General features: G+C 46.1%; 1 protein-coding gene across 3 annotated transcripts in view; it reads left to right on the top strand.

Annotated features, from left to right (window-relative positions):
* The window catches only part of TMTC4 (transmembrane O-mannosyltransferase targeting cadherins 4), a gene marked incomplete at both ends in the record, with an annotated part of 49,334 nt that overhangs the window by 9,250 nt on the left and 24,874 nt on the right, over positions 1-15,210 (top strand). For all 3 annotated transcript variants that reach the window (XM_084234747.1, XM_084234746.1, XM_084234745.1), the window contains one exon: positions 1,606-1,693. In XM_084234747.1, the coding sequence (XP_084090873.1) occupies positions 1,606-1,693 (88 nt within the window). The remainder of the gene's footprint in view (positions 1-1,605; positions 1,694-15,210) is intronic.

The raw sequence follows: 15,210 nt of genomic DNA, 5'->3' as shown, positions 1-15,210 counted from the left end.
TAGCCAAGGGAAGAGGTTGGATTTAAAAATGACACTGTTAAAGTTCATTTCAGTGCAACTTTAAATGTACCTCAGCTCCCCAGTCAGCAACCATTCCCAGCTGGTGTCCTGGGCCCCAGCCCCTACCAGACCACCCCTTCCCCTTCTGCTCACTTTTAAGAAACCTCATTCAACTTAACCCCTTTTCTCCCCTCATCCCCTGCTGCCTTGCCCCCCTTTGAATAAACTCCTCGGTTTAGCTCCTGAGCCTCTGTGAGGTTCAGGAATCCCTCCTGTGGGGCCACTGCCAGCTGGCAATGCCCCCATGTCTTTCTGGTCCTGGCAGGAGGCCAGGGGACCAGGCTGCTCCAGCTGCTCCTCATTCTTCCTTTTGGGGTTTCCAGAGCACATTGGGTGAGGGGAACTCCCGTGACTGGGCTCTCTTCGGGGGGTCTCAGCCTGTGCAGATGGCGCAGCGAGCTCATAGGCCAGAGTAGACCCGCTTCGTTCCTGAAGAGACTGCTGCTGGGCCCTCCAGCCACCAGCTCTCAGTCCAGATCTGTGAATCTGGCTGCATGACAGTTCATCAGCTGGGCAGCTGCTGGGAATCACATGATATGCGCCCCTCCTCAGGAGTCCCCAACAGGATGCACGGCTGTACTAAATACCTCATCTTACCAGGCCGGGGAAACAGCTCTTCCAGAGCTCCAGACACCACCTGTGAACAGCACCGTTGTCCTGCTCTCATGTATTCTTTCCTCTCCACCTGCGGGGCCATCTGTTCTGCACTTCCTGTATCTATGATTTGCCCTTAAAGGAAAGATGAAGTTACTGGCCATTCCAGCGATACTTAGAGGACCACAGGGAAAGCTGTGACATGTCACATCTGGGGTTGCCGGCTAGTGACAAAGGCCACAGGGCTCAGGAGTGGAATTCTGGGCCCTCGTTGCCCATAATCATTCAGAGAATTATTGGCAAATGGCGTCATCAGCAAGATGGTCCATGTCACTGCAGTGAAGAGGGGCAGAGCAGAATCGGATGGGGGAATCTCACTCTCGCCTCACTCTCTCTCTCTCTCGCCAAGCCTTGTGCTTTCTGAGTTAACACACTTAACTGGTTCAGGTCTGGAGGGAGGAAAAGCTGGCAGAGGCAGCTGGAAAGGATGATTCCTGTGTCTTTTTCTATCTGCCCAATGACTTTTATTTCCCTCCTCTCTGTCCTTCATGTTTGTGATCAAGTTTTCTTTTTGCATATCATGTCCTTGAGCTGAGGACATTTTCCCGTGGACACTCCACTTTGGAGACCTGCTGGGCAGCACAGGTCTCTGGAGCCCTTGGGCCCACTTGCCAGGAAGCAGGCCTTCCCGGCACATATGCGCCCCGACCAGCGCACAGCCCAGCTGTCTGGGCTCTGCCCCAGCCCGGCTTAGAAGCAGCTGGTGCAGGTCCTGTTCCAGAAGAAGGAAAACCCACGGTCAAGCCTGACGACAGCCACACAGCCGGTTCCTGGCCCACAGCCTCTCATCAGGCTTTTACTTTCTCTTTGTAGAGGATTTTTTGGTATCTCTCAGGTTTGGGATGTGTTCGCATGTTTTTTACAAACATCTTCTCTCTTCCCTCCCTTAAGGTTGCTGGAGTCGTCGGCCGGGCGGACCTCCTGGGTGCCCTGTTCTTCCTCCTGTCTTTCCTTGGCTACTGCAAAGCCTTCAGAGAAAGTAAGCACCTGTCTGCCTTCTTCCCACGAGATGGGGAGTGCTTTGTCTATACATGTTCAGGCCTTGAGGGACGTGGTCTGAGGTGAACGCCCTTTCCACGTGTCTGTGTACTCCGCTGCGCCTCAGGTGACACAGGCTCTCTGTCCGTGTGCACGTGGCGCATCCTGTCACGATTCCTGCTCCTGAAGCTGTCAGGGTTGATTTTTGTGATTTTACTTCAATTGGAATGGGCAGGGGAGGCTTTTGGTTATCTTTTATTGAAGTGTCTTGGAGGAAAAATACTAAAAAGAGAAGCATGCTGAAAGAGGTAGCTGTGGCCACACCTGCACCTTGCAGCCTCGTGTTTTCATCGTAGCTGACGCGACTTACAGGTCACTGTTGGAATTGAAATGGTGGAGGGAGGTGGGGATTGGGGGGTGCCTGGTTATTAGCAGCTGTGCATTTATTGCATTTATTGGGACACTGTAGAATCCCTGTGTGACTGTGCTTATGATACGGATTCTGATCCTCTCTGAGTCACATTCTCTACTATCAACCTCTGAGTTGTTGATAGTAGAACGCGCCTACATGGTTACCCAGCAACAGTGTTACACATGCACTTTCTGTGATAAAGACAGCGCAGACGCAGAACTCTCTCCTTGTAGATCACAGTCAGTTATTTGGGAGGGAGAGGAGGGAAAGGGAAGGTGAATCTCCTTCCCTAGAGGAAATCCCCTACAGGATTCACGCAGAACCAGGTGTCCATGCCGCCTACACCTTTTCCCCTGATTTTACTCAAAGCTAAGCACAATCCTGGTACCAGGGACTTCGTGTAGTTGTTCCTAGGCTGGTGTTTCTACCTTGATCTCTCCTGTAGAGTAGCGTCTTCTCCTAGTGAAGGGCATATGGCTCATTCAGAATTGGGTGTGTGATGGGGCTGGTGACAGGGGACGGCTGAGGGCTGGGAATGGAGATCCGGCACCTGCCACTCAGGGTCCTGCGTTACTGCAACACAGGCACCCCACCCATTTTCCCTCAGTCTCTAGGGCTGCTTCTGACTTAAAACAGCAGAGTCATTCGTTTTAAGAGCGGCCGTCTCCTGCCAAGCTGCAAATACTTACTGCCCGGTGCTTTGCAAAGTTTGCCAACCCCTGGGAGAGCTGTCACCATCAGAGAGGGCCAGAAAAGTTTTTCTTTAGCAGCACTGAGTAGGGATGTCTGCAGGAAGTTTTTAACTTTCCAACGGAGGCGACTTTGATTTCATGTACTAGCTGCCATTTACTGTCGACTCTTTGTGTGTGTGCATGTGTGCATGCATGCACATGCTTGCACGCTTATGTGTATATTTTCTTATTTAATTATGCAACATCCTTGCAAGTAGGTGGAATTACTGTTGCACCTAAGTGACTTTCCCCAGGCCACACGGCTTTTCACGGCAGACACAGGGTTACCCTCTGTCTAGCCGACTTCAGGGCCAGAGCAGCTGCACTGTGCTCCCTGCTTTCCTGTGCTCTGGGGCCACAGAGGCAGGCTTATCACACGGTCACGACAGAGGGCAATAGACACATTCCGTTCTGATGGCAAATCATTAAAACATTAGGTGTGATGGTGACATTGCTTATATGCTTTAAAAAAAATCCTTTTCTTTTAGAGACACACACTGAAATGTTTATGGATGAGTTGACATAAGTTCTAGGATTTGCTTCATCGTAAGCTGAGCAGCATAGAGATGGAGCCAGATGGGCTGCAACTTGACCTAGTTTAGCTGAGCGTTGGGGCCAGAGGTTTCCTGGGTCAATGTCGCCACTATTTTTTTTCACTTTTTAAAAAGGATGTTGGTTTTTTTTAATGACCAGGTGTGTCACCAGATTAAAAATAAACAGATTTGATGACTTCTTAAAAATCTTTAAAACCTTGTTTTCATCTAAGGCAAGCAGATCATATATTCTTAAAGGTTAGCATCCTTCCAGCATTACATAAAGCAAGTGATTTAATCATTTTGTTATGGGCTTGGGAGGAATTTTATTAAACCCAATGTAACACTATAATTTAGCAATTAAACATGAACAACTTAAAAATGTTAGAATATGGATGGAATACATTTATAAAATAATTGATGCCATAGTACATAGAGGATATTTAAGTAGTAAGTCATACAGTAAAACCAACAGCTGTGAACCCATCTCCCAATTGAACAAAAAAAATCACCTGTTCTGAAATTAAAGCAGTTTGAGAACTCCTGCTTCCTCCCGTCTCCACTGCCCCTCCTCTCTCACCCTCTGCCACATGGCGCCATCCCCGGGGCCTCTATGGATTTGGGAGACAAACTTCTAGAAAGTCAAACAACATCTCCTTTCTTTTCTCTGCCTCCCTCCAACTCCCAGGGATGCCACTCCCCAGAATCAGTGTTGGTGGGGTCACTTACCTGTCTGTCTGCTCTGAAGGATTCTCAAAGAGTTTCCAACACAAGTTTGCCTTTGAGGAAATGCTTTTGGAAGGTACAAATGGTACACAGACCAGGTTCTTTTGTTGTGATTTTTTTTTAATGTCCTATAAATGAGTAGGAGTTTGTAGCAGACACAAACAGCTGGTTCTATTATTTAAGCCCCAATGGATTTTCCTCTTATTTTTATTTTGTTAAAATATATATAAGATAAAATTTCTGATTTCAACCATTTAAAATCGACCCGTTCTGTGACGTTTAATACATTCATATTGTTATGCAATCATCCCCACCATCCGTACTAGTGACTTTTTCATCTTCCAAACTATAATTCTGTACCCAGCAAACGGTAACTCCTCACTTCCCCCTTAGCCCTGGGTAGCTGCAATTCTGTCTATGATTTTGACAGTTCTAGGTACCTTGTTTAAGTGGGATCTTACAATATTTGTCCTTTTGTGACTGGCTTATTACCTTAGCATGAGGTCCTCAAGGTTCGTCCATGTTGTAGCTTGTGTCAGAATTCTGTTCCTTTTTTAAGGCTGAGTAATATTCCATTGTATTATGGACCACATTTTCTTTATTCGTCTGTCAGTGGGCATTTGCATTGTTTCCACTTTTTTGGATGGTATTAATAATGCTGTTTTGAATGTTGGTGTACCAACAGACTCTTTCAAAGAGTAATAAACAACTTTTTAAATCCTTTTTTTTCTCCCTACAAGAAGACTTAGGCAGGATGCTGAGCTCTTCTAGGATGGGGCATACTGTTTTGATGTTCTCAGTATTTGCAGTCATGCCTCAGTCATGGTTTTCTCCAAGCCAGCCCTTTTTAAGTTCAGTGAAGTGTCATTTTATTAATTTCTGCATATCCCCCTTTAAAGTAACTATTCTGGATACACTTCAAAGACATCAGAAATGCCTTTTGAGGACAGTACTAAATGTGGCTGGCTTTAGTATGCAGGGTGCATCATTACTATTGCTAAGGTTGCAGAATCGTAGAGAAACTATCAGGAGACTAAAAATTTTTCTGCACAGTGAACATATCTCTATTAGCCTCCTTTAATGAAGCAGTCACAGAATGGTGAAAAGCTAAAGACATTTTATATTCTTTTCTTGGGTCCTTTACTAAGCATTTCTCTAACTAGTTCATAAATGTTATATATTCTTATGTCTTCTTCTATTTGGGATTTGATTGTAAACCCTGAAACTGTTTCGTGGAGTCATGCATAAAAAAGATTTTTTTTTAATAAAGCCTTTGGAAACTAAGGTAAAGGTGCTTAATATGCAATAGTTTTTCAATTATACTTTGATTGCTGAGAAGTTGTTGCAGCAGGAGGCTTCAGAATGGACAGAACTGTCTTAACTGTAACTAGCACTGTGACCTCTCTTTTGGGTCTTGTAGCATTCTTTTAACATTTAGAGTTTATATATAAACTTTAAAATTGGAAAGAAATTGCTGGGCCTTTAATGTTAAGGTCATAAGTATTTTCAAGAAAGTTAACCCGCAAATACTTCATGTTTGCACACCGATGGCAGCTGTAGCTATGACTCCTTGGAAACCCTTTCAAGAATGAGAGTTGATTTTAACTTGTTTGCAGTTACTGGGAATAGTTAGAATATGAATGGGTCATTCGGGAAACCTTTGAAGAAACCTTTCTGTTGACCTCCTTCCCAGATCTGCTTCCCTGTTCACTTGAATCCACTTTAGGAAAAGGAAAGGCTAGATTAAAACAGCACCAAGGGACCCTCTCCCGGGTGGTTTGGCCCTTTGCAGCCGCCCGGGGCTTACTTAGTCTTTGGAAATAGAAAGCTCTGGGAGGATGCCCCTTTACCTTCTCTAGACGTCGGCCTTGACCCTGAACATAATTATTGGCCATGGGCTTTGTGTCCTCTCTGTCCTCTGACTGCCTCCACTGCCCAGGCAGGCTTTGAGTTGAAATCATAATCGCCTTTTCCTGGGAGCGCAAGGAAAACATCTCTCCAGCTGTTCACCCCATCCTTCTGGGGTGGTGTTCGCTGCTCTTTGCAGCCCCCCCTCATTGTGTCACATCACAGACTGTCATGGAATGATGGAAGCCTGCCTGCTAAGGCGGATGTGGCACCAGAGGCCCAGAGCAAACAACCTGGACTCTTGGAGGGACCTACACCCACTGTCACCAGCTGTCTTGGGAGAAGACCCCGCACACCTAAGTCCTGCTCTGGCCCCTCCCGCAAGGACCTGTGAGCCCCACAGTGGGGCGAGGCGGGAGGGGTGAGGACCTGACTTCTGGCCCGGCCCCCTCGCGCCTCCTGGCCAGTAGCATGGGACCAGCCTCTGGTTCTCTCCTCCCCTCCTTGTTGTCCCTCCCCACAAGCCCTTAGACTGTGATGGAGCCCCTTAGGATCTTTCCTAGTCTCTGTTGACACAGGTGCTGTTTTCAGCAACTTTTGTTTCAGATTTCCACCTTCCTCTTTAAATATGCTGGGGCAGGGACTAGTCTCTATCTGTAGGTGATGCACAGCTGTTTGGGCCAATCCTTACAGCTCCTGTCAGTGTTGTCCCCCCCACCTGGTGACTTCGAGTCCTGGTAAGAGGAGCAAGGTGCTCACAGACGAATTGAGCCATCCCCAGCAGCAGCAGCGAGACCCCCATCTGCACCCATCATTCGTGGTAAGACCCGTTTCTGAGTCTGCTCTAAAGCAGCATCAAGGCTTCTCCATTCAGGTCTTTCATCCTTTCACTAGTAATTAGTCAGACACGAAGGGCGCCCTTTGTGCTGTCCTGTGTCCACTGCCAGGGACATACAAGCTGCAGCGTATCCACTCCTGCCCTTGCAGGATGGCCGTCCGGTGTATTTTGATTGAAATACAGCTGCTGTTACTCAGAATGTCAAGGAGTGGCCTGTTCTGATTGTCACTCGCCCTGTGCCCCCCGCAATGGCGCTCACTGTACCCCCTTTTCCCCATGCTGTGCCTCTACAGAGCTGATGACTGGGACCTTTGTGCCGATCATTAGTTTCTGCTTTGCCGTGGAACCTGCAGTTGATTATTTAGTAGAGATGTAGTCGACATACAGCATTTTAGGGGGGCACCGTGATGATTTGCTCTGTCTGTATTGTGAGACAGTCACGGGTCTGGCCCGCGTCCACCAGCTCATGATCACACAGCTCTCCATGGTGATGGGGAACTCACATCCCAACACCTTGCACATATTCGGTGCAGTGTCGTCGCTGCAGTCGCCGGCTGTGCCCGACATCCCCGGGACTGATTGTAACTGGAAGTTTTCACTTTATGATCCCCCACATCCACTTTATCACCCTCCATCCCTCACTTCTGCAAAAGACATTCTGTTGTGTCTGTGACTGTGGCTTTTTTGCTCTCACATTTTATTGATTTGCCACTCATTTGTATAACTAATTTGGGGAGTACAGCTTCACCCCCTATGTGCACATGCTTCACCTGCCCTTCCCAGAGCTCCAGGGCCCAGCCTCTTCCCGCCCTACCCCCTCCTTCTGCCCCTCCCCTCTGGAAACTGGTAGATAATTCACAGAGTGTAAGGATTCCTCTTGTTTTGCCAGCCTGTTTTCTCTGGTGGTTTATATTCCTCAAATGAGTGAAACCATCCAGTCTTCACTCCCTGATTTATTTCACTTAGTGTCATCACCTCCAGATAATCCGCCTGAACCTGGCTTCTGCATTCCATATATAGTGAGATCACACAGTGTATGCCTTTCTCTGACTTATTTCATTTAGCGTCACGCCCTCCAGGCCCATCCAGTTTGTCACAAATGGCTCAATTTCCTTCCTTCTTGTGGCTTCAGGATGCTCCTTGTAAATGTATCCCAGAGTCCATCTCCTGGTGGACACTTCGGCTGCATCCCCGTCTTGGGCAGAGCTGAGTGAAGCTGCAGTGAGGATTTGGGTGCAGGGACCTTTTCGAGACAGCGATTTCCTTCCTTTGGGCCAGCCATGTGGCGCTTCTGTTTCCTACTGCTCACTGCTCATTTCTTTCATCTGCTCCATTAGATTTCCTTCAGTCCAACCGAAAGGCCCTTGAGACTAGATTCAGGCGTTGATACTTTCATTTCGGCTTTGAGATGTCTTAGCAGTGAATCATTTTTGTTGGCCCCTTTAGTCAGTGTGACTGGACCAGAAGCTGAGGAATTAGCACAGTTGTTGTCACGGAGATGCTGATTCCTTGTCTGGGTGGTTCGGGTTATTCACTTGTTTGGAAATGCTGGACCCCAAACCAGCATTCCTTGCTCTAGAGTTGCTGTTCCTCTTTTTATGTTGCTTTGCTTACACATACTAATGCTGTTTATTGTTACAACAATATTTAAAGTGAGCTGGTGTTTCCATTTTTGTTTTTGGGTCTGAACACTTTCAAATAAAGATTTAGCATTAGTTACACATAATCTTGAAATTATAGAAAGATTTCTACCTAGAAACAGAATTGATACTTTTTTTGTAAAGGAAGAAAACATCACATAAGCTGAACTTAATGTTTCAACTAGTTTAAAAGCTCTTCAGAGGATACATTTCTTTTTGGCAACCTCCTTACCCTCTGCAGATAAGAGATCTGTCTTCTAAAGCTCTGTACAGTTTCAAAACTTTCTGAGTTTATTAACAGGCAATTTTGTGCTAACCTCTAGAATCTTGACATTTTCAGAAAGTGGAAAAAAAAAATCTCACATAAAATCTGCCTTTTAATTTTTTTTTTGATTAAAAAAATATTTCCAAGTAAGAACTTTTGCAACATTTTTTCCTCTCAAAAAAAAGAAACTTCTTTTTTAAAGAATTATTTTTATTTATACAAGAACTGGGGTACAGGTCAGAGGCGCAGGAGGGTGAGAGGATTCACCAGAGACAGAGCGGGGAGCAGAACAGGCAGACTGACTGAAGACACTGCTGAGGGGAGCAGCGGGCGAGACAGGAGAGGTCTGCCGCGCCGTGGGGGAATCCAACCAGCACTGCAGAGGCTGCGGACAGCTTCACAGCGCTGCGCTCAACCCGCTGCGCCACTGGGGAGGCCCCTCCCCCCCAAAAAAGGAACATTTTTTTCAAGAAAGCATATTTTTCCTTCAAGAAAGAAAAAGTCATGTTGAGAGTGAACCAGTTATTATTTCTGAGAGCCCAGAACACATTATTTTCATGGGAAGACATCTTGTCAACATTTCTCTCTCAAAACCTAGTGTTTGGGATTGAAAACAGATAATCCCTTGCATGATCAGCTTGCAAGAAGAGTCCAGATCATTTTCTCCTAAACAAATATCTTAAAATGCTTGTTTCTCAGGATTGCAGACTGAGAACAGAAATGTAATTATTCTCATAGTGGGAAGGAGAGACTCTTTTCAAGGAGGGGATGGGACTTGCTACGTCCCTAGGACAACCATTTTACATTCTAAACTATGATAAAGACCAGATCTGAAATCTCCTCAACATTACCGACCATGTGCTGTCCTTCTCATAGCTCATAGGGTAGCTCTTAATTTGAGACATCATTTCCTCCTCCTTTATCATGCTGATGAGATATGTTTGTCTTCCACTTAGAATTATTTAGGGTTTTTTTTTGTTTTGATTTTTTGGTTTTTTGGTTTTTAAGAATAGGGTGATTGGGTGATTCACATAGTATAAGGTTCTTGTGTTTAGACCCAGTCCCCACTGGGTTCTGCAAGTGTCCACGCGGGTTCTCTTCTCTGCCTTTGCATTTCTTTGGTTCCTCCGTTGCCTGACTTTCCCCAAACGGTCCTGTCTTTGAGAAGGGCCGCGCTGCCTTCCCCAGCGGGTGGCGCTGTGCTTGGCTGGTTCCAGCTTTGAAAGGCGGGTCTGAAGCTCATAGTGTCTCCCTGGCAGGGAGCGTGGGGGCACCTGCAGGGTGGCCTGGTTCCCATACTCGCCAGGCCATGCCAGTTTGAAGGCAGCGAGGGATGAAGAGGGTCACTTGTACAATGCGTTGCTTTTTCTGCAAGATCTTCCCACTACAGAGTCGTGCCAAGCCCAGGAACATGCTTCATTAAATTGATCACTTCTGTTGGCACTTGTGGGTGTCAGCCCTGACAAGTGTCTTTCTGTGAGTGTATTTGGGGGCTTTCCCCCCCCCCCCAAGCTCCTTCCTCTCCATTAGTTTTTGCCTCCATCTACCTAAGTGGTTGAATTATCTGAGGTAGTGGAGACATGGAATGGAGCAGGGGAAGCCTTCTTGAGCTGGTGTCTGCGGAGTCTTGGCCCTACTCTGTTGGTGTTTGCTGGTGCAGCCACTTGTCTTTGGTGATGGGTGATGACCCCAGGAAAGGGTGGGTTTTTTCACTGGGTCACTGTTGCTTCAAAGTTAACAGACCAGATGTCGATGGCACAGAGGACTCTGGGTGCTGGTCCTCAGATGTTTGCATAGTGCTGTGGACCCGTTGGCATTCCCTAATTGGGGAAGAGTTCCTGGAATAAAAATATTCATGAATGCAACTGCACTGGAGGTGACATCAACCTCAGGATTTAGTTTTACCGATTTCATTTATTCCTCCTAAATTTAAAATAATCATATTTCTTATGCCCTTTGTACATTCCATACATAATTGTTTTTAAGTTTTCCTTTTTGAGTCTTATGTGATGGAGATTAGTACATTGTGAGGAGGTTCAAACTCTAAAGTCAAGTGAAAAGACCTGACTTCACGTTAATAAGCAAATCCTTAACTTTTGCTATTAAGTTACATGTCATAATTGCATAAGAAATATCATCTGAGAATAGGACTTCTGCTAGTAGACATGGAAATACTGAAACTATTTATTGTGCAGCAACTCATTGCCATTGCTGTTTTCATTGTGTTATTAAAATGCTTAGACTTGGAAATAAAAGAAGGGCTTGCATTACTTACTAAATAAGAACATAGTCACAGAAGTCCATGTTTATCTAGATAATGCTGTGTATTGACAATTGTTAGCATTAGTCACCCTGACAAATCAAGACTCAGAGAAAATCTTAATTTGGGCAATTCCAAGGATAGAACTGTTCAGGAGCAGAAGCCTGTTTATGCCCAGAGTCTACTAGGCTGAGTGTCCCCAAATTCAGGACCATCTTGGTTTGATGACTTAGTTTCTATAAGGCCTTTCTTGACCAGTGCTCTGTGAGCTGGTGTATCAGGCACTCACATATCACACCTTTGTAACATGGACACAGAGTAGTTTTAAAATATTAATAAATTAAGGTTTGTGGTTTGGATTCTGGAAAAACTGAAATGTGTGCATGCTTGGTTTGTTGGCTGCTGAGATCTTCTCAAAAGTCTAACCTGCTCAGCGCTGGGGAAGGGAGACTTGGATTTAAATAAGCAAACTCACTTCCTGAAAATGTGATAAGAATTGTGTTGAATCTGTATAATGTTTTTGTAGGATGGATACTTTGAGCACATTAATTATCCGCATTAATGAGCATGGACTGTATTTCCATTGCCTTGTATCTTGTTCTGTATCTCTCAAGAATGTCTTGTAGTTTTTGTCCTATAGGTCGGTCGCCTCCTTTGTTCAATTTATTCCAAGGTATTTAATTCTTTTTGATGTGCTTGAGTTTTCTTAATTTCTTTTTCCTTCTCACTTGTTTCCATATAGGATGCAAAAGATTTTGTATCCTGCCACTTTACTATACTCATCTAGTAGTTCTAATAGTTTTTTAATGGGGTCTTTTAGGAAGTTGTGTGTGTGTGTGTGTGTGTGTGTGTGTTTCCATATGTATGAACATATACTGCTGTGTTATCTGTAAATAATGGCAGCTTCACTTCTTCGTTACCAGTCTGGATTCCTTTTATTTCTTCTTCTTGTCTAATTGCTTTAAGACCTGTAATACAAAATTGAACAGCGCTTCTGAGAGTAGACCACCTTGTTTTGTTTCTGATCTTAAAGGAAAAGCTTTCATTGTTTTTACCAGCCTAATTATATTGAGGTATGTTGCTTCTAGCCCCGTTTTATTAAGAGTTTGTATCATTAGTGGGTGTTGAATCATGTCAGATGCTTTCACTGCATCTATTGATATCACCATATGGTTCCTGTTCTCCTCTTTGTTAATATAGTATACTACATTAATTGATTTGCAAATGTCGAACCGCCCTTGCATCCCTGGAATAAATACCCCTTGTTTGTGGTGTGTGATCCTTTTAATGTTTTGTTCAATTCAGTTTGTTAGTATTTTTGCTGAGAATTTTTGTATCTGTGTTCATCTGTTTGAAATCACCACTGTTGAGAAGTGACACAGTGTTAATAGACACTGAAACTGAGGAGACTTCTTCAGCAAAGAAACAGTGTCTGCGCCTTTCCTGTGTTTTCACTTAGACATGTTTCAATAAAACCAGGAGCACAGAGAAAGGTAAAGAGTAGGGCTCTTCCAAAAGAATCATGCTGTAAGATTTGAGAGATGGAGGAAGGTCCCTTACAGAAATTTGGGGTTTGAGAAGTGAACTTACGGGATAAGGGAGGAAGAAGGCGATCAGTAAATCTGAAAGCTGAGTTTTCTACATGTTATTTTTCTGTATTCAATTTAATCTCTGACTTAGCCAGATACTAAGTCACTTAAGTAGCCCTGTAGTAATTTTACTTTGAACTTTTAACTACAGTCCTTCAGGTGCTTTAATGGAAAAATCTAGGATTTTTTTTCCTATCAAAAGCCACTGGTCCATGGGGGGAGGGATAAGTCTGTGTTGTAGTAAAATAAAATACAAGCTAATTCAGTTTTTCTAGGAAGAAATGTAACATGATCAAGGAAGCAGCTTTTTTTTTTTTTAATTTTTTTTTTTTTTTTATTAGAGGCATGCTTTATTTATTTATTTTATTTGTTTGTTTGTTTTGTTTACACATGCACTGGGTACAGTCAGAAGCGCGGGAGGGTGAGAGAATTCACCAGAGCCAGAGCGGGGAGCAGAGCAGGCAGAAGGACCGAAGTACACTGCTGAGGGGAGCAGCGGGCGGCAGGAGAGGTCTGTGCGCCATGTGGGACCCTCCTCCAGTGGCCGGGGAGCAGCCAGGGATCGAACCGGCGCTGCAGAGGCTGCGCGCAGCTTCGTAACCCAGCGCTCAACCGCTGCGCCACCGGGGAGGCCCGGAAGCAGCTTTTAATGTTAAGAACAGAGACATTGTTTTGGAAAATCGTAGTATATTTCATTAAGAGCTCTGAACACGAGCTGTGGGAGTGGAAGAAGCTTTAAGAAATTGAATGCAGGCAATGGAGGCCAAGGTCTGGGGGGCTCTATGAACTCCTGAACCGAATGCTCAGGGGGTTGAGGCTGGGGCCATCTCCTTCTGCCAGGCCGGGAGCAGGCCTGGAGGGAGACCCCAGAGGAACACATGGGTTCATTTGTAATTTAAAGCCTCTGTTTACATGTAAACTGCTAATATAGAAAATCCTGAAGGTGCTTGGACACAGGCGCAGGGAGGGTGTTCTGGGCAGAAGGGCTAATGAGCCACATACCGAGGTGGAAGGGACAGCCTGCAGGGTGTTGTCTGCCTTCCGTCTCTGCCCGTGGCAGGCGGTGTGGGCTCCCCTATGCCCTGGGCCTTGTGAACTGTGGTCACCGCTGTCCACCACTGGACCTGTGCTCTGCTGCTAATAAAACTTGTGAACCTTTCTCAAACCCATACCCTAACCCATGCCCACTGGTTAGCTTAGGGGTTTTTTTGGCCATCATTTTTATTTATTTTTTTTTAAGATTTATTTATTTATTTATACAAGCACTGGGTACAGTCAGAAGCATGGGAGAGTGAGAGAATTCACCAGAGACAGAGCGGGGAACAGAACAGGCAGACTGACGAAATACACTGCTGAGGGGAGCAGCGGGTGAGGCTGGAGAGGTCTGTCACGCCAAGTGGGACCCTCGCCGGCGGCCAGGGATCGAACGGGTGCTGCAGAGGCTGCGGTCAACTTCACAGCCCAGCACTCAACCGCTGCGCCACCAGGGGAGGCCTGTTGGGCATCATTTTTAATACGCTTTGGTATCTGCGAACACTTGCTTGCCAGTGGTTGCTAGCAAATGCCTGAAGAAAATAATAAATCCCAGTGAATATGCAAACACTCAAACATGTTTAATTTCACAGGGTTTTGCAGTTCTGGCTGTCATTGTAATCTTTTGGTGTTACCTACATAAAAGATAATTAGTTTGTACAAGTGACGTTGCCCTTTGTTTGCATGATAGGATTAAATATGCTAAGATTTGATGGTTTTCAGGAAGAGAACTTGACTTTCAGACACCACACTGCCTGAAGCATTGGACAGACGTTACTCCGAGGCAGTTCACACCAGAAGTTTAGGGGGGCAGGCAGGGCTCACCCTAGGAAAGAATATTCTAACAACACAAAGTTTAAGGCCGGAACGGGCTCTTGGGAAGTTAATAATACGCAGCTAACTTTGCTGAGGTCAAGGCCTTGTGTCTGGCCTGGAAGCAGCTGGAAATGGATTCTGGCTTCCCCACGGCTGTCAGGGAGACCGTCTACACGGTTCTGAGGCGCACTGGGGCATGGCTGCCCTGTGCCTCTGTGCCTCGGCCTTGGGCCACAGAGAATAGCCCCTCGTCAACCAGCCGACGTGTGCTGCCCTGCCACAGCCTGCAGGCCGCGCCCCGCCTCACATTCATGCTCCAGCCATGCTGGTGCACGGGGCAGCCATGAGCAGGCTTCCAGTCGGGGATGCTTCAGGGCTTGTGGGAGCACAGAACCACCTGGAAGCCCGTCGGACGGCCTGTCGGGCTCCACCTTGGAGCTGCTGAATCCGCAGGCTGGTGGGACCTGGGCCTACGTCTGATGGGGCCAGGTGCAGCTCCGTGTCCAGGGGTGGCTCTGGTGGAGGGCAGTGGTCTCGATGGGGGTGATTTCTTCTCCCCTTCTCCCCACCCACTCTAGGGACGTCTGGCAAAGTCTGGGACATTTTCAGTTGTCATCGTTGACAACCAGATTGCTGTGGCCTCAAATAGGTAGAAGCTCCGTGTAGGGTAAATGATTGTCAGGCTTTTCACCCTCCCGCCATTAGGATTGATGATGGATCCTGAATGCATGCCTGATGGCGGGCACCTGGAGTAGGGTGTGGGCATACATGGGTGCGATACACCTGGACTGAGAGACTGGGCTCCTAAGGGGGCGTCACGGGGACGCC

This window comes from Talpa europaea (assembly GCF_964194135.1).
Source record: "Talpa europaea genome assembly, chromosome: 6".
NCBI lineage: Eukaryota > Metazoa > Chordata > Mammalia > Eulipotyphla > Talpidae > Talpa > Talpa europaea.
Note: the sequence above shows the minus strand (reverse complement) of the source record. Positions and strands in the feature narration are given on the sequence as shown.